Source organism: Numida meleagris, chromosome 11 (assembly GCF_002078875.1).
Source record: "Numida meleagris isolate 19003 breed g44 Domestic line chromosome 11, NumMel1.0, whole genome shotgun sequence".
In the NCBI taxonomy this organism is placed as follows: Eukaryota; Metazoa; Chordata; class Aves; order Galliformes; family Numididae; genus Numida; species Numida meleagris.
The window spans coordinates 19732783-19754720 of NC_034419.1; the positions used below are offsets into that span (position 1 = coordinate 19732783).

Below are 21938 nucleotides of genomic sequence, written 5' to 3' on the forward strand. Positions count from 1 at the left end.
CTCTCCAGGACTCTCATGCTCTACAGTCACAGTACTTAATATGGAAACTAATAAAAAAGTACTTACCTGTACCGCTCCTCCTGCAAAGTCTGCATTATTAATGAGTAATCCCTCTGATAGCGAACCTTAAGGTCCTCAAATGACTCTTCCAGTCTTGCCTGTGTCTCTCGAATTTCTTGAATCTCATGTAATATTGCATCAAACCCTGAGCTCTGCATATCCAGAGTGTTTGTTTTGGAGCTGGAAGCTCCCACAGGGCCCCCTGTTGTGCTGTTGGCTCCCACTGAGCCTGAAGTAGCACTGGAGCAGTCCTCTTCACTGCCATATTTTGGGCTTGACTGAAAGTTCTGGATAACACCTAGAGCCTTGCCTCCTGTCCCATCTTCCTGGCCTTCTTCTAAGGAGTCTTTCAGATTAGCAATATTGTCTGCACTCCCAAACTTGTTCCTGATGAGAGAGGCAATCTCCCGGGGTTTGGAAACCACAGCTCCTGCTGCTGAATGCGTGGCTTGGGAGAAACTGGAAAGCCCGCCTTTAACACTGTCTACTACTCCCTCACTGAAGCCAGAGACTTTCGCTCCAACATCTTTCAATCCCTGATGCATATCCCTGAAGACATCCTTTGGCTGCCGAGGGATTCCATTTTGTTCAATTTCTCGCAGCTTTCGATGGTAATGTTCTAGCTTCTTCTGCAGCTGCAAGATCGTCTGGGCAGACTTTTGATTTTTCTTCTCAAACACTTGCTTAATGCGGGCACTCTGCTGCTTGTCCGCATTGTTGGCTAGCTTCAGGTACTCTGCCACATTGTCATCACGGGCTGTTTGTTCGATTTTGATCTGCTCGGTCAGCTTCAGTATCTTCTGCTGCAGATGTGTGATGGCTGCTTTTGTACGCTGAGGATCTGGGGTGCCATCAACAGAGTCTGCGTTGATGCTGCCATCAGTGCTTGAGGCCACTGCACTGGAGGTCTGTGCTAGGCTGCTGACTTCCAGTCGCTCAATCTAGACAAGGAGGAGAGAGATAAACATGAGCACTGAAGTCCAGCTTTACTAATGCAGAAATCTGTCCTTTTTTGTACCAATCAAATTGACAAGTGGATGTAATTCTGCAAAAATGCACCTGTGTTCAGCTGGCTAGGGTACAGCATCAATAAACTGATCTTCTACAGGTAAAACATAAGCTTCATGCGTTCTACAGACATCCAACAAAAGATGAGGAAACGGGCAGACTCTCAAATGCTTAAGTCAGCTCAGAGGCCTTGAGCAGCCAAAGAGCCAGACACAAAGCAAGATGGAGAATCCAGGTTTGCAGGCCGGTATCTACAAAGTTTTGACGTGTAGCTACAGCTCAGACAGCAATGGAACAGGAAGGGAGAGAAGGCAACTGTGAAAGAGAAAAACTATGCAGCTCAAGTATTCAGCGAGTCCAAGTTATTCTCAGTGCTTTATGTATTTTCAAGAAAGCAAGACAGTAACGAAAGTTATCAGAAAAGCAAAGGATCTACTAAGGTCAGTGCTTAAAACAAACTCTGAGTCAGGTTCTCAGCACGCAGTGCATGCCGCTAGCAATAACAGGAGCGAGTGGGTGCCTACAAGTGCGAGGAGAACAGGCAATGAGTTTTAAAGGACGATTTTTTTTTCTAATAAGAGTTGAACTATTCACCACAAAGGAACTATGCAAAGGAACCAGAGTAAGCGCTGAAGTTTTTCCCTCGACTGGGATTAAAAAAAAAAAAAAAGCAGTCCAGCCGAGCCGTGATACCTTCCGTTCTCCGATGCGGTTCATTCGGCGCCACTAACCACGGCCCCGCCGAGCCCCGAGCCCAACTCGCCCCACGGCCCCGGTACCTTGGCCGTGCGGAGCAGCAGCGCTCGCTCCCAGTGCATGGCTCCGCCGCCGCCGCGGCGCCCCACCTGGCCCCGGCCCGCCCCGCCCGGCTGCAGCGCCCGCCCCGCCGCGGAGGCGGTGGCCCATCTGGCCCGGCGGCCTAAGGTACAGCGGCCGGGCAGCCCCGGGCGGGTGGGGGAAGCCCGGTTCCGAGAAAGGCCCTCGGCCGAGCGGAAACGGGCAGCAGCAGTGCCTGCGGGTCGCGCACCCGCCAGTGCCAGGGAAACAAACACCACGCGGCCCTCTCGGCACGGCCCGGCCCGCAGGCTGCTCGGCGGGGCGGGGGGAGGACGCGCCTCCCTCTCCCTGTTTATTCTTAGGACTCGTCCAGTTAAAAACAATTTCACTTTTGGTTCCAGGTCGCGTTCCCAGAACCTGCTCATCTACAGGACAGCTGTGCTTACTATAGCTTAGCGGTATTCTGAAAAGCAGACTCTAACATGATGTCTCTTATTGTACCACCTCTCTTTAAGGATGCAAAAGCAAGTACATGTTTTGCCTTTTGCAAATGCAGTAAGGAGCTCTGTAGCATGCTGGATAAACAGGCTGGTCCATGCTCTCCCTACGTGTCCGGCAGACAAGTGTTAGTGCTACCTATTTGTCTCCTTGGAGCCAGCAGCCAGATCAAAGCACTGGGCAACACCCCAGCTATTTTACATACACGGCTACGAGATGGTTCAGAGCTCAGCCCCAAATGCAGAACACATTACCGTATCTGTCTGGTGAATATATGCTTTCCAAAATAACAACAAGTATCAGAATTGATTGCATTCCTCTCTCCAGTTCCAACATTTTACGTTCACTATTCCCTGCACTGAAGTGAGCACCCCGCAGCCCAGCAGCACTGCACGCTGTGTGCAGCGAGGGTCCTTCCCAGCAGCTTGGCACTGGGACTCTCTGCTGTCTCACCAAGAGGAACCAACTGGATGCATGGAACACTCAGCTGACATTTTCTAGAGGAATTCAGCTTGTCACTGATCCAGTGTCTTCCTACGGTCTGGAAGGAAACAAAGATCTGCGTGCATCAAGCATGCTCAATCTAGACAGTACCCACCAATTCCACGTGGCAGCACTTAGCTTCCTGTCAGCAGATCCTTATGAGCAGTAGTACACTGCTCCATTTTCTACTTTCCCAGCTTGCCCTAAGCTGCAAAAGCAGCACACTGCAGGCTTCTTTATTCAGTACACCACCACAATCTTATTATTCCTCTTAATTGCCTCACAAAATGAGTTGACTTCTCAAAAAGAAAGCTACCAACTTATTTGTGAAGACCTGTATCTACTCAAGAAGTAAATGTTAGTATTAAAAGCTGATAAAAGAAATAGAACCACCAATTTGATGCTTAAAAAAAAAAAAAAAAGTAATTTGAAGTAACCCTTTGTTTCATACAGCAGCTCTTTTGATCTTAGTAATGCAGGTGAGTGCCTGATCCCATGCCCAGTACTGTCGACCCCAGTGGCTGGGAGCTCATCCATGACACAGATTGGCTCCAAGCTAAAGCTGGAACACTCCAGTGCTGAGGAACTAAATGGGACTTCAACACCACTTTGCAATAAGCAGTTTCTACCAGCTTAATTTACTGCAAGTTGGGTCTAATTAACATCTGTGAATAATTATAGATTACACCAACAGTATACCCTATCCTTTCAGACAAGAATTTTGTGGGAGGAAAAAGTCTGCAGAAACGTTCTCTTTCCCCCTTTTAAAGTCAACTAACTTCAGCGTATCTTCTCGGGTTGTTTTCCTATACTCATGACAGAAAATAAATGGGAAGAGCTGTGGTAGAATAAAACATCCTGGGTTAATTATTTTTAGAATTATCAGCTGTGTGGACATTACTCTGGATGAACAAGAGCAGCTTTTTCCAATTAAAAAGCAAAGTACTGTACAGAGCTCTGTTCTGGATCTGAACTGGGGCTTTGGGAAGGGAAGACTCAGCACAATCAGGTCCCTCAGCATACCAGGAAGTGCTGTGACGCATTATTGATTGAGGATGACTGGCAATCTGTCCTGAAAGTACGCTGGTAAACAACATATTGTAATGGCCAATGTTTGTATATAAATAGGCATTACAGTCCAATCAGAAATTCTCCGTTGCAATACAGTTTGGTAGTACCCTGAGTCAGTACAAACAGGCAGGCCTACCGGCTGCCCACCAGCAGGGAGCTGGAGGCTGCTGTGGCACTGAGGCACGTATCAGACGGAGTCACGGAGGACCTCTCTTCTTTCTCCTCCTCCCCATTGAACCTCCAGCACTTCCAAAGTCATCAAGTCTTCCCTTCTGTACAAGCATTCCTACATGTCTGTTTCACAATCACTGCCCACACAGAACCTATGTTTTTGCCTTTTGGCTTTGATGAAGATTAGACACGAGCGTTTATTTCAGATGTGTCACCCTTCTATAGAAACCACTTCAGGATTTTACAAAGTTTTTCTCTGCTCATTCTTTGATTGTTTGAGAACAAACTGGGCAGCTGGCTGAGGCAAACAGCAGCACTTTCAACAGGTCTGCTTCAGGGAGATACTCTGCTCCTGCTCTCTCCTCCCTCCTGTGGAGATTTAAAAGCATGACTGCAAAGCGCTGTGCTACTTGGTATAGAAGTACATAGGGCAAGGTGAGAAGGGAATGGGGACCCTAAGAGCCGAGAGCAGCCCTGGAAGGGTGCTGGGCAGCTTCCGAGATGCCCATTAGTCATCTCTCAGTGACTGAGCACTGCATCGTAGTATAAACTTATTGCTAAAAATTTTGGGTGTTTGTCCCACCCTGCTGTAGTTAAAGTATTGCAAGTAATATAATTAGAAAGCTGTGTACCTTGGATTCCCTGCCTGGAGATGTGACAGCGCTGGCACAGTGTGCTGCGGGTGCTGCAGGAGGGCCACAGCAGGGGACAGAAACCTCCTGCCTCAGGCAGCAGTATGGGGACAGCAGTCTGCAGTGACAGACATAAGAGACTTCTTACTAAATAGACCTGTAATTAAAACACCTTGTGGGAATAAATCAGAGTGGAGAAAAAAGAAAGATCGCCTTTCATGCTGACCATGTCTGCCAGCTTACAGTGCCTGGTAGGCCTGCGCCAGCACCACAACCCATGGGCCTGGCCTGCACCCTCCCAGCCAGGGCTGTGGGCCCATGGTGAGGCACGGAGCCGCCGTCCTGAGCGGAGGCGGTGAGTGAGGCCCCATTGCTTGTCCTTTGAACTCCCACAACATGCTAGGTGTTTATTAAAACTATTAGCTACATGCTTGGGGTAGGTAATTACTTTTGACCTATCCTGAGTCTCCTTATATTTTCAGCTGGATACAAAGCTATTTACTTCCTACCCTGATATGCTCAGTAGTGGGTCTGAACACCAAATTGAAAGGTTGTTTTAAGGCACTTTTGGAATTATATTTTCTGTGCCAAAAAGGTAAGCTTTAAGGGAAAAAAAGAATACCCACAAACCGATGCAGACAAACAGAACAGCTCTTGAAATCTCTAGAGAATAAAAACAAAGATAAAAAACAGTGGATCTTGGAACTGGAGAGCACTACTTTAAAATAGGATCAAAATTCTTCTGGAAAATATCATACTCGAGTGTTAAAATTGATGCAGGCTCCCATGCAAACACAGTCATGAGAGGTTCTGTACCAGAAGACTTCACTTTTTGTTGTTGCTTGCTCTAATAAATTTTTAAAAACACTTCAACAAAGAGAACGGATATTTTGTGATTTCACTCTTGTAAGCCTGGAAGAACTACTCACAGAAATGCCAAGATGTAGTTCTAAAAATAATCTGATAGTAGTTACAAATCAGTGAAACTGATCTCCGGCAGCTGATGTCCAGCTGGGTAAGCCATTTCATTGCCATTATAAAGTAATTTTGTAAACAAGAAACACTGATGATTGATTTTCAGCTGCATCAAAAGAAATAAAAAGCTAGGAGTTCCTACCTCTTAATACTCAACTTTTTCAAAAAGTCACAAGTCCATGATCCTACAGCAGGCATGTGCTCTGTGGCACCCCATTAAGGGGTCAGTCACATCTGCTGGAGAGAATTACCATTGCTGTTACTTGGGACATTTTCTCTTATGTTTGGAGCAGCTGGGTCAGAGGTACTCTGCAGTGTCACACTCTGTTCTGCACAAAGTTTGTTCATTATTTGCTTCTGATGGAGAAACCAAATGCCAGAGAAAAGGAGTCTGTTGGTTTTTCTTCCTTCCTACTTTGCTGTAAACCATAGCTTGTGAATGGAACGTACTAAATTCTCATATTTCCAATGAGCTTATTCCTGCATATGTCAACGTGGAATACTGTATACCATTTTTCTTTCTAAAACCAAATAGATGGCAAATTGCACTAAGTAGATTTAGAACACATATCTTGATAAAGTTCAGGATCAAGTCCCTTGAGATTCAAAAAATTCTATGAGCAGGAAGATATCTGCACCAAAGGGCCTTGAGATCACTTAAAACAAATGATTCTTTACATTTATTTTTATCTTTCTTGTTTCCACTCCGGTATGTTTGTGGTAACATTTCTTATTTTGAGGATTCAAAAGGAGCAGAATAGCTTTTATTCTTTAAGGCAGGGAGTCAAACTGCAGAAGACAAACATCTGCTCAACTAACCATGGGTCACATGGAGCAGAATCAATATTCTGGATGCTGCTGCAGTTTCTGCTGCATTAGAAACAAGCTCAAATTTCACATTAGTTCCAGGAGTCCTGCACTTTATAGAGAGCTGTATTTTTAAGAGGTATGAGACTGAGAATCTGACAGAAAACAGCTATAGAGAAACCTCAACTCTTGATACAAAAACAGAGGTGTTAACCTCAGTTTCCCGTAATTACACGTATTTGGCCCCGTGTTTTCCCTCACTTCCCTCCACTTCACTATTTGCACAGTGCAAAATTGACCTCCATTAGGCCACAATATGATTTTACATCTGCATTAAACCATTTAAATATACTTGTTTTTATGAAACCATGCATAGAATCCCTGTGAGGTATAGTGAAGACGCATATAAACATTATGAATTACTAAGAGGCATATTCAACATATGAAATTAAATGTAATTGGCATTCGATAGTCATACGTCACCTCCCCTGCATAAAACATGCAGCACATGATTCTTCAGACATTTTGTCAAGGTGCTGTCAGCCCTACTGTCAGGAGAGTAGACAGTGAACTGGATCCTGTAGGGACACTATAAAGACAGAATACTGCAAAATCTATTGCGGATCCTGAATTAAGGAAAAAAAAATACTAGAAATTACTCTGGTAGTGTCGTAAGTCATTTATTATCCATGGTTATGGCAGTTTTTTCTAATGCTTTGCTTCTTATAGGGATGTTACAAATTCACAGACTGGTTGAGGTTGTCCAAATTTCCACCCAGTACAGACTGCTAGGTGGTTTCTGAGCATTTCCCAGGATGGAGACTCCACAACCACATATTACACTTTCTGATGTGTCTATGAAGGTAATAAAAGCTTGGGCTTATAACCCTTCTTATCAGCCTGCTGCAAAACTGCCACACATTTGATACTACCAACTCTTTGGTTCACTATTCATGGCAAAATGTATGTTTATACCATTGCAAATCCTGTGTCTAGGTTGATCTAGTCTCTTGATCTAGATGTAATAGCAGATGTAAGGGAGAAGATTTCTGCTCATTCACCTCTAGACTGAAGACCAACAGAAGAGGCAAATATTACTGCACTGAACCACCCCTAGAAACACAACAGATCACTCACGTGTGGATTCACAGAAGAGAGAACTACAGCCTGCCACCTCCCACAGCAAGTGCCCAGTATGCACACATGCTCCCATGCTATGTAAAACACCTTCTGCCTTGGCTTTGGTGCCAACAAGAATACAAAGGAAAAACAATGAAGAAGAGGTCCAGCATGATTCCTTGTGACACACCATGCAGTTATCCTGCAGAATTTTATAGGCTGACCAAATCTTCAGAAATCACAGCAGCTTTGCATTTTACTCATTCACAGAAAACTGCTGGTCATTGTTGACAGTTTTGAGCAGTGCCTAAATCCAAACACAATCAAAACTGGCTAAGGAAAGCATAAGAACAGATGGACAGCTCAAGGAAGTCTCGCTGTGTATTTTCCTGCAGCTCAATGGTTAGATCATAATTAGGATTTCTGAAAGACATAAACAATCTTTGCTTTCAGGCAATTAATTCTCAAGATGGTGAGAAGAACATCCTAGCTATGGGAAAAAAAATGCAATGAGAAAGCAAAAATGAAAAATGGCCCTGAAAAAATACAATAAGGAAATCCAATCCAATCTCTTTGCCAGTCTAAGATAACAACTGGAACAAGGAACCAACACTGGTAACACCAAGAGGAAATGGCTTTACACCTTACTCATAGCAGTTAAACAATGATGAGTGATGATTACTAAAACATTTGCACTCACGTTACCTCTGCCAACCTGGGGCAACACATGTGGCTCTCAGCATTCCTGCTGAGGAATGAGTGGCCAGCGCATCTGCACACTGTAGAAAGGGGAAGAGACGGCAGATCACTAAGAAGGGGCAGGAGGGCTAGCCACCAACCTCAGCAGAGCAACATGTCACAATACATCTATGCCTTCTTCTGTTCTTTTTAAAGCCCACTTGCTGTCAAAGACCTCACCTTCTTAACCTTGAATTCACAAAATTTTGAGAAAGTAAATTTTTGAATGCAAAAAGAGTAAAGCCTGGTAGTCCAATTCAGTAACGGTTTTCCAAAGCTACAGATTAGTCAAGAAGAAAATCAGCAGTGCTAGCTGAGTAAACAGGACGACAATGACGGCATTATGGGCAAGGCAAGTCCACAGGAATGAATAACACAATCTGAACAGAAAAATAGGAAGGAACTGAACTATACACAGGGGCTTGCAGGAACCTGATTTTTAAGGTGAAAGAGGACGACACAGCAAAAATATGGCCAGAATAATATTAATGGATGTTTATTTTAGCAGCTGCAGACTTTTAATCAAGTGCAGACTGCCAATCAGGCCAGAAGTTACAATAATAAGGATAGGAAATGAGGTAAAGCTGAACAAAAAGTTAAGTATAGGGACTGGGAGGAGAGGATAGATTTAGAAACAAGTTTACACAAGCTTTTATCTGAAAATAACTATGTAAAATGATTTTTTTCCCTTCCCTTTATAAACACATTCTGGTTTCCCCAGGATGTTCAAATTACATCTCATTAACTTACAGACAAAACTACTGCTAACACTTCCCAGAGAGTACAGTTATTTTTCTCATGCTTGAAGCTGCTAACTAATAAATAGAGACTATTATTGCATCTTACATATTCATTAATAAAGAAAAGAGTTGACTGTTCAGATTGCAAGTTAAATTTGACTTGTAAAGCAACAGAGCAAACCCATGTCTGGAGTGTGGGAGGACAACCATCTCTCCATGACCACTCTGCACAAAACTGCTGTACTGTGAGCAAGGACTCACCCCTTTCTCAAGTGATTTTTCTCTGCTAAAAGCTAACATGCAAGTCACCACAACATATTTAGACTAAAGGGTTCATGCACTTGAGCACAACCGTCACTTCTTTTTACTTTTCAGTTGTGTTTTCTGAAGATACAGCACAGTGTGACTGTAACCGGTATTTCAAAGTTGATTCAACAACATTTTATAGTAAAAGATAAACTTTTCACAACAGCAGGATTCATGTTTCCTATGAACGCATTTCTCTGTCATTCCCACATATAATCTCTTGACATACTGTTCCCTTATTTAAGCCTTTTTAATGTAACATACACATAGCTAATATTACTCTTGCTAGAGAGCTATGCAAAAGAGTTGGCCCCACAGATTACTTTCCTGTTCAAACAGCCTGCTGCTCAGCCCTAAGTGCTGCAAAGGCACTCCTACACTTAACCCATAATGTTGCTCGAAGCAGCAAACTTAACATGCAAGCAGCAGCAATGTAGGAAGGGCAGCTGCTGCAGCACAGGCAATGGACCAGCATGTGGCACGTGCCTTCTGGCATCTGAAGGGAAACTGTATGCAGTGCAACTACAATGAGATGGCTGCACTGAAGGGAGGAGAGAGCGGGTACCCAGCAGAACAAGGCAACAGAGTCCTGGTCCATACCTAACACTGGATTAAGTGAATACCAAAATCAGCTCTTCTCAATATTTCCATTAAGAAAACCATGATTCCTGAACTCCACCTAGAGACATGTCGTACTGATGGCAGCACACACATTGCTGGCAGCATCTCCATTACCCAATGTCAAAAGCTTCTTCCAACTACGGTGACAGCAAACTGCCCAGATCTGATGAAGAAGGCAAGAACGCAGTTCCCTATCTTAATTATTCCTCTCCCCAGCTCTCAAGAGGTGATGTATTAGCCTGATGTTACAGATACCAAGACGCAGAGTACACAGATCTATCAAAATGAAACATGGAATGTAAATAAAAAACATTCTTTCTTACTGTCCTCTGTCTTCACTGTTGTCTGAAGCACTTCATCTCTGCATTTCCAACATAGCTGTGCCTAAGAGCCACCTGTGCATCGCTTCCATTATGGAAACTGATGAATGCAGCAAGTACACATCCCAGTATAGGAGATCCAGGTCTTCCCAGAGGAATATAACAAGTATATTAAACAAATGTGATTAGACATATATGCTTCCAACACAACAGCAACAGGATACAATTTCTCAAGGTCTTCTGCAGATAAGAAACCTCAGGCCAACATCCATCTATGGCAAAGGCATAACATCAGCACCCTGTATTTCTGGGTGGTTTTTTTTTGTTTTTTTTTCTTTCCCCAAAATGCTGGAGTCACAACACAAGGGAAAGCTAATTGCAACAACTTGAAAAGAATTATCTTCTATTTGCATCAGAGATCGGTCTCTAAGTCCTTACTGTTTCCTCTTCAATATTTAATAAACGTGGGGGAAATACAGCTCACTGTTAACTGAGGCTTGTGACACAGCAGCACCTGGCTACAAGGCTAACCGAGACCAAAGAAAACTACCTATTCCTTTCTGAAGGTCACTGACTCCATGGGAAGCTGTTTGCTCTTGCTTTTTCACCTGAAGTAAAATTTGAATCTGCAGTTTGTTTGCTACTTCCTGACAATACATTCTGCACAGTCAGAACAGCAAAAAATCATATTTAAAAAGCTGCCAGTTCAACACCTCCCTGATACCAGGCTGCATGCACCAGCCTCTTTTGTCATCGTTCACTGCATTACACACACCAAACCCCAAAACAAGAAAACCCAGAGCACTCCAAGATGCAGCACCACATTTGATCTTTATGGATTGCAGCACTCAGACAGAAGCCTTCTTCATGCTTCCCAGCTTCTGAAGTGAAGAAAAGTTATATAAAAACAACCACAGTAAATTTAACAACAGTGCCTGGAGGAAAATGCAGCATTTCCAAGGCTAATGCTACAAAACGAGGTCAAGTTCTTCTGGAGATCTGAACAGAACAGCCAAATAAGATGTCTGACGCTGTTCTAAGGATGCCCCATGCTCCTCTTACCTTTGCCGGCTCACAGAAGTCCCTCTGGCAGCACACGGAGGTGCAGCAGCACCACATCAACATCCCCGTGTTGCCCCCCGCTGCCCAGCTGCTGCCAGCCCCGCTCCATGCGTCTGCGAGGCTGGGAGGGCCCTGGGCATTGCCCCGCGTCAGGCATCACTGCCTGCCGAGCCGCTGCGCTGCTGCTGCAAATTGTCATGCTCAAGCTGTGAACCTCTTCTTCTGCTCGAGTATTTGCTTTAGAGGCACAGAAGGGCCGGGTCTGCTGGATTTAAAGCTACAGGGCTTTCCATTCCACGTTCAACACACGGCACTATTTTAAAACTGCACATTTGAGCCAATGAATTGGCAGCATAACAGACAGACAAATAAGCAGCAAATCAACAGAATCAGGATGACACATGTTTCTCAGCGCACACAGAGCAGTTCACTTCCTAGCAAGATTTCAGCAGAATTAAAAACAGATTCAAAAATGCACAGGAGGACACAATCCAGCTATAAACCACATGTTCTATTTATATCACCAGGGAAACACTGCTATTTGAAAATCACTAAATAAAAATTTCAAAAGATTTATGCGATCTTCTGAGAGGCAGGAACTCTAAGAAAATAGTTGTCATACAAGGGATCAAGTACAAAACAGAGACAGCAACAGCATTGTAACCTCAGCTACCCTTGGTGCAAGAAGAAACTGCACTGACTCCATGTCAAAGGAAAGGTTCCTTGCTGTGCTATTCAAAAGCTGTGAAGCGAAGGCGCATCGCCTGTCTGTAACCACCTGAACTCTGACCCTCACCAGCAGTTGCCACTGTGTCCTGCTCCTTCAGACTCATTTTTGAAAAGCCATCCTCACCTCCTGGCTTCTCCTCCCCTCGCTCTTCTCTGCTGTCTCATTAACATTTCCTGTTTGTAGCAAATATTACTATTACTCGCCCAGGACAGAGATGGATGGTCTCAAAGGTAAGCTATATATAATCTAAGTTTGACATCTTCATAACCATTAATTCAGCGTACCTCCCTATGCAGCATGCTTTCAGGGTTTCAGGAACCAACAAAACCAGAATGCAAATTTACTTTACTGCCAGTTTAGGTACAGGACACTATTTTCCTTTTGGCTTTTTGTCTGCCCCTTTGAGCCAGGCAATAAAGACTCTCACAGACATTACTGCGGTTGGGTTTGGGTTCTTTTTACCATTCTCTTAACTTGCAGGGAGACACAGGTAATACACAAGTATAACCCCATACTGCCTTCTAAAGTCCAGTCTCTTCTGACATGATCAAATTCTGCATTGAAATGTTAATTCACAGGGTATGAATTAGTATCAGCAGTACAAGTGAGGAGAAAAACGTTGGACTGACTCGAAACACAGGCAGGGTGGAAGAAAATATTCTTAACAGCATAATTCAGTTTTTATTGGGGCCAGAATTAGAGGAAAGCAGCTAAAAAAACATCCTCGTGAACTATACTGGTATCTCAGATGACATTTCTGGAAAAGCATTATGATGGAAAAGCATGTATGTTTTGAAGGGCACTTAGAACACAAATGGAAAATAAAAACATCACATGGAGCAAGAGCAATATGAAGTCTGATCTACGCAGAATATAAAACACGTTGATGTGGAGATACCAGAAATTATTTACACAAAAGCATTTTGTGGAGATTTCTGTCAGGTTAGAGAATAGGACATGAAGAGTGAAGAATGAAGGAAAAGGAACAAGCAAGTTGGCAACCAGTACGTACGTAGTGAATTCTGTGACCAGGCTGCATGTAGCCACCAAACTGTAACACGTGGAACGGGTCTTTGGTATAGATTTGGGTTCTGCAGTAGAGTTTACAATCATTTTGCCAAACATGAACAGGCGGCAACAACAAGTATCAGCACTGCTGCATCAGTAAATACCTCCTCCTAACCCCATTCTGCAATTCATTGCTACCACATGTGCTGTCTCATAATCATGCCCTGTTCAGCACATCTGCATGTTGGGTAGAGTCCCTTTTTTAAGGGACTGTTTCATGTTCACGTGGTAGATATCACTCTAGATGAACACCTATACTGAGAAACCTTCAGATTTCTTTTATGTGTTAATGATAGAGGATCCCATCTAAGAGATGTGAAAGGGAAGAGAGGTGGAACACTTTGTGCACAAAGAATGTCATTAGCCTTACTTAGGAAGCAATTTATGTTAGCTAAAATCGACTTTAATTCACAGGAATTCTACTACTATTTAGGTAGATCATTTCATGATGTAAAGCAACACACAGACTTAAGAAAACACATGTAAATGAGCTCATTTTTTTATTTAATATGATTGGACAGTCTTTGCAAGTTTTACAGAGCAATAAAAACAAACAAAAAAATCAACCTACCAGGCTGAGCATCACCTGGAGGGATGGGGGAGAGGCACACCAGCTTTGAGGTGGCTGGCTTAAAATTTTCATAGATTAGATGCTCATATGACCCTTGTAACAAGACAAGAGCTCTTTCCAAGACTGAAACAGAGAATTTTAGGGAAAAAATAACGTAGATCCACATATCTGGTGAAATGCAAATGTCAAACAATGCGGAAATCAAACAATGCAAAACTTCAGGTAAGAGAGCAAGAAAACAGTGGAAAATTTGAAAGCTGATTTGCAATCATACCATTCCTGTGCTGTCCCCTAAGCCAGTGCTCAGACTGTGAAGAAAACGTGACGTCCGCTCCCCAGCAGTCCAGAGTACCTCACATATGTGAAGTATCTCTGAATACCTGAGGTGCCCATTGCACTGACAGCAGAAGCAGCCTCAGCAAGTTCCTCACAGCAAAAATTTAAAAGCTACGTCAGTGAGACTGGGAAAATGAGGTCACAGCAACAGTTGCAGGGAACAAAAAAGCCTTGAACCAGCAGCAGAGTCTACAGAGGCAGAACACAATTACCAGAAAGAAACTAGGCCAGCACCATAGTGAGACATCCTTAATTCGGCTCCAGGTGCTCAGCAGACACCAGCAGCAGGGAGCTCACGATGGTCTCACTGCAAAGCCAGCACCAGGCTCCTGGGGCACAGCATTGAGTGCAGCCAGTGCTGCTGCCTGCCCGCAGTGCAGGGGTTCCTTATCTGGTGTGCCTTTCTGGGGCTGCACCAACACTGCTGCTGCAGGCCACAGATATCCAGAAACTTTCAGGGGCAGAGGAAAGACAGAACGAACCTGCTCGCGGCTGAAGCCAACAACTACAGAACGTGCAGCTGAGTGCCAGTGCTGTAGATGCATCATCAGTGGTGCTGAGCAGTATTGCAAGAGATCTTAGGGCCACAGTACTGTGGGCGAGTTTAAGAGAAAAAAATCTGATTCACAGTTTGCTAATTTATTACAGACACAATATATATACGCTACATTGCATGTATATTGCATATATATATGTATATATATGTATGCAATGCCACAAAATTTGCCTTTGTTATCTAGAGCTTTATATAGCCAGTAAAGAGTTAATAGCCAAATACTACTCCTGAATTAACAATCTCAGTGATATGAAACATGTTGTGTAAGGCTTTCTGGTTAACTACGAGATGATTAGTAAGTTCCTGCACTCTGCAAGATGCAGATGTCTTGGCTTGATCCACAATAACCACAGAACTGAAAGCCAACAGCCTACTGTGCGCTCACTGCCCAAGGCACAAGGGCTAATGTCACCTTGCCATACTTGTTAGCATATACAAATTTACAAAATCGTGTGTGATTTTAAAAGCAACAGTAACCTGATGGTATAAGGTACTGCCTGTGTCAGAAGCACTTTAAGACAATGGATTATTTAACCTTTTAATTTCAGATCCTAGGCTACAAAGTCACTGAACAGAACTGCTGAACACCTCCTCTGGTAACAACAACTGGGATAAAGTTAGTACTGACTTTATCTGCGTTCTCTTGATTTAATTATTTCATTCAGACTGTGGTCTCTACAGGACTTGATCTTCTTCTTGTTATTTGCAGCTTCTTGCCTCAGTTTTAATCATCTGAAGATAAACAGTCCATCACTTCCTCATACGCTCTTCCAAAAGGCATTGCAATGTTTCTATAAGCACTTTCTAAAAAAAATTTAAGAAGAAAGGCAGAGGATAGTCCAAAGATACCACATCGGTAGTGCTGGTGTTTAGTGCAACAGTTTTGGTTATAATACTGTAAACATTTCCACACAGCACACCATACTGAATTTCCAGGATGAGCCCAGGCCGAGCTGTGCTCATGTCGCTGACATATGAAGTCCTGCCCAACCATAACCCGCAGCCAGTGTTGTTGTTAGCCAGCAGATGGCTCCAATAACTGGTTTAGAGATTAAACTTGAGTATGAGGATGCACTCTATCCTTTAGGAAACTGGCAGCACTACGGACATTTTTACAAGGAATACTGATTACCACTGCATCAGATGAACTTTCCCCACAGTAACGGTGGCAGAACTCACACTGCTGCCTGCCACATTGCTACCAGACCAGATTTGCACATACACTTACAAAGAAGAAATCCAAGATTGCTGTCTGCACACAAACCCAGAACTAACAGGCAGAAGACTCACAGGCTGTGGTTACCTCATGGACGCCTAGGATGCACTCCGCTTCTCACCATGAGGGAAAACAAAGTTCTGGCCCAGCAAGCCTGTGGCCTGTAGTGCAAGGGGCCACGCTGCGGGCCTGCAGAGAGGGCTCTGGGTGCGAAGGGCTCAGCTCCTCTCAGGTATGGCTGTAAGATCCAAATGAGCACATTTCACGATGTTCTGACACTGTGGGTTTCTCAGCTACTACTGTGTTTTTCTCCTGTGATCTTATGGTTGCGACAGCTAACAGCACTCCTCCCTGGGCGGTCGCCAGCATGGTGTTCACAGCCTGCCCCTGAGGTCCCACCAGGAAGACCCTCATGTTACCCTTGGGTGCTCTGCAGTAGAGTGGTGCATGCGGTGATGCTCTGGGTGATCTGAGGCAGCCCCTGACCCTGCAGATCACCCCAACTGCCACAGAACCTTCTGGAGCATGCCCAAGGACAGCTCAGGTGACCCTGTCAGGTTGGGACCCACCAGGTGGCTGCCAGCACTTCCACCTCAGCATCACCAGCCCACAGGTGGAATAACCCTGGAGCAGAACAAATCTGGAAGTGACATCGTTAAGTGACAAGTTTTTGTACAGGAAAATAAATAACCATTTCCCTTCAGGATATTCTGTAGAATCTCCTCATCTTTGCAGCTGTCCTGGACAGCGGCTCTAGGAAGCCACTGGGTCTTGCTGTCTCTCTGCTCATCGGAAAGCAGAGGATCTCTTCATAAGAAGTCTGTAACCTACAGATGAGTAACAGCACAACGGGTGTTTCTAGAACTGCTGTAAACCCTGGCCGTCAGCTCACCACTGTGGCCGCCTGCTAGGTCCCATGCCCCACTGAGCATGGTGCACCCTGCCCTCACCTCCTGCTGTCCTTGCAGGCTGTCACTGCCAATGGAGGAAAGCTGAGCATATGCTGATCCTCACCTGCAATCAGTTCCAAACTTTGGGGCACTTTCTGCCCATGCTGGTGAACGCAAAGGGAAGTGGGAAGATGCACTTAACTCCTGAATTACTATTTAAGCAGACCAACTGTCTTCATTGGCTCTCAAGAGCTAACAGATCAGGCAGGCAGTTGCTGGCATCCACTGTAATTTTTCAGCATAATACGCTATCTTAGCTCTGATTCAGAGTTTAAAAACACCAACACTGTGAATTGCTCCTCTGCCTCACAGAGAGAGAAGGACAGGTGGGAAGGAGGGACAGAAAGTCAAGGCACAAAGAGCACCAGGCTCACAACAGGGGTCTCAAATCAGAAGTGAAGATCATCCAGCTCTGCAGATGCCAGAGAACACTCCCCCCCTGCCCAAAGAACAAGCCCGGAGCACAGAGAAAGGCACTAGAGAACTTGCAATGCCCAGTTAAAGCTCAGCCTGTCCGGGAAGAAACTGAGCCCTCCCCTCCCCGCAAGAGCTTGGCTAATGCTGTGGAGAGGACTGCAGGTCTGGATGCGCATATGATACCTCAGATCCTCTTTCACAGCTCTTAAGTGCTATTTATTTATTTAAAGTCTACAGAATTTTCTTTTCCTAACATGGTACAAAGCAAAAAAAAAGACTGTCAGCACACCATGTAACACCACTATGGGTCAGAAGAAATCACAGTCAAGGCAAAATGCCCAGTCTGTGTAAAGGATTAAGTTTACCAGTAAAGCTGCAACCTAAAAATGGGTAATTTCCAAGTAGTCTCGGTGTTTCATTTTTCAGTGCTGCTGGCACGTATATCATCATAGAGTCTAACGTAATCCTATCCTTTTAGTGCCAAGCTTTCCCCAGTAACAACATGGAAACGCAAGCAGCTGTAGTTCAAATTGCTTTCATTTCCTTTTAACCACATTGTAGATTTCAGCTATGTTGGATATCTACGTACTAAAATGATTATTTCTGGTTATCACACCGTTAACAATTTTTGAATGCGCAAAAAATTTCCTTTTCACACCTTCTTATTAATAAAAGATTAGGAAACAAACAAACAAACCAAAAACACCTTCTCAGCGTTCACTAAGCGTCTTGCTGGTTAAGCTTTTAGCATTCAAGGCACCACTTCCGTCAAAGTGTCAATAAAGAACCCAGCTGACACATTTAGCTGCTGCATGTTAGTCACAGTATTTGAAAACATGAGTTGTCTCAGTCACTGCAATGGCAAGGCAAGATGCACGTGCCAAAACCTGCAGTCTGTAGACCAACACTGAGGACGATGCCCGTTGTTCTCAGCTTGCAATGAACTTAACATAAGCACACGACACGATGAGGACTACATCTTGTCTAACATAGGATAAATTGTTAACTCAAGGTCTACATTCATTAAAATGGCTTGGGCACATTTAATTCGATAGTTCTCCTCTCAGTTCACAAGTGAAAGAACATCACAATTCGTTTCATGATTTCTAAAGGAGCTTCATTTTCCAGAGTCCTTTTCAACTGTATTTCCTCTGGAAAGCAGCACACTGTTTCTTCTTGGTGGTCTTGGCTTGTTTATTTCTGAATGCTCTTCTGCCATGACAGCAGACCAAAGTCAAGGTACAAGGGAAAATATGAAGATGCAGAGATATTTGGAATTTGCAAAACCTCTACAAAAATCCTAACGATAGAAAAGCCAATGAAATTCAGCACACAAAATCAGCAAGTCTGTCTTTTAGATCTGCGTAATGCAATGTATTAAGTGAACTCTTGACGGGTTACAGAGTCAGAAGGAATATCACAACATACTGAGTGTGAAGAAAGCAGAGCCCCATAAGCCATGAATAAGATGCAAATACATCGAACAGAAAGCTCCTTTATTCCAGAACACAAAACCAAGACGTGAATGCAAACTGTGAACAGGGTCACTGATTGCATGGATTAATTGAAACAAAAGAAAATGTTGTTGCTCTTGCAGGTTTCAGAGAGAGTATTGAATAAAATGTGGACTGCGTCTCTGTCCATGCTCTGGGTTCATAATGTGCAAGAAGCTGCCAATGTCAGCAACTGGCACACAATGATCCCTATTTAATCCTTTATTTAAAAAACAGAATAATAATTTGAATGATTTCATTGATTGATCCAGGAGTCACGAGCTCTGATAAACTTTGCTCGTGGTAATTCTATCCAGAAGCTTATGAAACTACATCATTCCGGATACGTTCAAGCTTAATTCAATGACAGAAAGTAGGAAATTCTATCCCTTCCCATAGAGTACAAAAGCATAGAATCATAGAATGGCCTGGGTTGAAAAGGACCTCCAAGATCATCCAGTTTCAACCCCTCTGCTGAGTGCAGGGTTGCCACCCGCTAGACCAGGCTGCCCAGAGCCACGTCCAGCCTGGCCTTGAACACCTCCAGGGATGGGGCATCCACAACCTCCCTGGGCAACCTGTTCCGGTGCGTCACCACCCTCTGTGTGAAAAACTTCCTCCTAATATCTAACCTAAATCTCCCCTGTCTCAACTTAAAACCATTCCCCCTTGTCCTATCGCTATCTACCCTCACAAACAATCGATCCCTCTCCTGTTTATATGCTCCCTTCAAGTATTGGAAGGCCACAATGAGGTCTCCCCGGAGCCTTCTCTTCTCCAAACTAAACAAGCCCAGTTCCCTCAACCTTTTCTCATAGGAGAGGTGCTCCAGCCCTCTGATCATCTTGGTCGCCCTCCTCTGAACTCTTTCCAAGAGCTCCACGTCCTTCTTGTGCTAGGGGCCTCACAAGAGCCGAGTAGAGGGGGACCACCACCTCCCTCTCCCTGCTGACCACTCCTCTTTTAATGCAGCCCAGAACACAGTTGGCCCTCCGGGCTGCCAGCGCACACTGCTGGCTCATGTCCAGCTTCTCGTCCACCAGGACCCCCAAGTCCCTCTCTGCAGGGCTGCTTTCAAGTACTTCTTCCCCCAGGTTGTATAAATACCTGGGATTGCCCTGGCCCAAGTGCAGCACCCTGCACTTGGCCTTGTTGAACCTCATTAGGTTCTCATGGACCCACTTGTGCAGCCTGTCCAGGTCCCTCTGGATGGCTTCCCTTCCTTCCAATGGATCGACTGCACCGCTCAGCTTGGTGTCATCTGCAAACTTGCTGAGGGTACACTCGATTCCATCGTCTATGTCATTGATGAAGACATTGAAGAGCACTGGTCCCAAGACTGAGCCTTGGGGGACACCACTCGTGATTGGCCTCCACCCTGACACAGAACCATTTATCACAACCCTTTGGCTGCAACCAGCCAACCAGTTCTTAACCCACCGAACAGTCCATTTGCAGTCCATTGCATTTTTAACAGTCCAAAAGCAATTGGCTATCACAGAAACTAGCATCTGCATTTGACTATTTTTAAGTTATTTTTGCCTTCTCCATCAGTCTTCTCCACATGAACATCCCTTTACTTCCCCCAAATAACGATTGGTCTATAGGCTAGAGCATATACGGCCTTAAATCCAAAGTGATACGTTACCGATGGAGAAGAAACTGCCAAATTAACGGTATCTTTGGAACTGAGTTCTTGATAAAGCTTGAAGCATTAACTTTTGCAATTCTCTTTAACTTATTTGATTAAAAATATTTCAATACTATGTGCTGCTCAGTGTTTAATCATTAGCTAATCTTTTTTCATTGGTCTGAATCCCATGTTGCTCCTACTGCTAGCACTGACTTACGGTGTTGCATTTTGCATACAGACACCTAAGAAATATATTATTTATAGGTCTGCCCTTTTAAACAGCAGCCTTCTTCCAGACACTGTTACCTATCTCGAGAGCACCCTACCTTCACTCTTACAGTCAAAAGTCACAGAGAACATCCCCTGAACCTACTAAACTGCTTCCTCACTGAGAGGCTTCACCCTCAGCTCAGTTGTGCTCACCAGGAAAGCTCGACCTGTGCTCCTGTTCTCTTTGGAACATCTGCGCTTCTGCTTGTTTATTAAATCCCAGTTTGGAGTATGAGAATGTATCCTAGGTCTGCCAACCAGCCTCTAGGAAGAAGAGCAGATGAGAATTCCCCAGGAACTCTGGCTCCCCATTCCTGAGCCCCGTTCCCACTGGCCCAAGTCCTTCTCCAGTGAGCATCCTGTTCTGCCTCCCGATGCTCCAGCTATAGTCTTCAGATGCTCAGGATTAATTTCTGCTCTTTTTTCCTCAATTTTCAGCCTCCCATTGTGAGGATGTACTAATTTATCAGGAGATTTCTATTGCTTTGGAACTTTCCCCTTCCCCTGCTGCCCTCTCATTGTTTTAAAATTGTTAGGGTGGTTCTTTTTCGTTTGCTTGTATTTTTAAGAAAATGATTTAATTTCCATTTGGGTTATGGTCTTAAGACTGTTTCACAGGAAAGGAAATCTGACTGGCAATGACATTGCTCAGGATATGACTGTAGTTCTGTAAGAAATGAGCTTCTCTTTGTCCTGTTCTAACGGCCATCTTCCCTGGATAAGGCCAAAGCTTCCCATCGATAACATCCAGCTAGCTTAATAGCCTGGTTAATGTGAGGAAGCTGCAGCACTGTAAATAGCAATGACGAATCATGCTGAACAATAAGCCACTGTTCAGGGCTGATTCTTCTTGGTGGCCTTGGTGAAAGTGGAATGTCAAAACAGTATTAAAAATAAAAACAGATCCCCAATGTTTTGTTTTACAAAAAAGAAAATCCCACAACTCAATGTTGTGTTTGACAACCAAGATGTAATTCTTCCTTGCAGATGACCTACAAAAAGGGTTTTTTTTTAAATACGCAGCCCTGTGCTATTTTTTCCATTGACAGTTTATAAAACCACACACATAACATGTCCTTTCTGCTACATAAATTCTTCCCTTTACCCCACATTTCCTCATACTGTAGCAATACGAATAGCAGAAATTCTGATCTTTCCCAGCCTTGTTGGAGTAGTACTGAAGAACCGGATAGGTGAAGCATGACACAACAAAGCTGAATTTTTAAAATCATAATTATTAGTTGTCAAAACTGAGTATGTTCCCACCTCCTCCCCCCCAAGAATAAATAAAATGCTGAAAGTAGAGAGAC

The 21938-nt window shown here is 44.1% G+C and overlaps 1 protein-coding gene across 9 annotated transcripts in view; it reads right to left on the reverse strand.

Annotated features, from left to right (window-relative positions):
• The window catches only part of TMCC1 (transmembrane and coiled-coil domain family 1), a 118193-nt gene that overhangs the window by 12437 nt on the left and 83818 nt on the right, over positions 1-21938 (reverse strand). For 6 of the 9 annotated variants that reach the window (XM_021409919.1, XM_021409921.1, XM_021409918.1 and 3 more), the window contains one exon: positions 67-1001. In XM_021409919.1, coding sequence (XP_021265594.1) covers positions 67-1001 — 935 coding nt within the window. Of the gene's footprint in view, positions 1-66; positions 1002-1761; positions 1914-11388; positions 11592-21938 lie in introns of those variants that run through there. The other 3 variants (XM_021409922.1, XM_021409924.1, XM_021409925.1) reach the window with 3 other exon arrangements.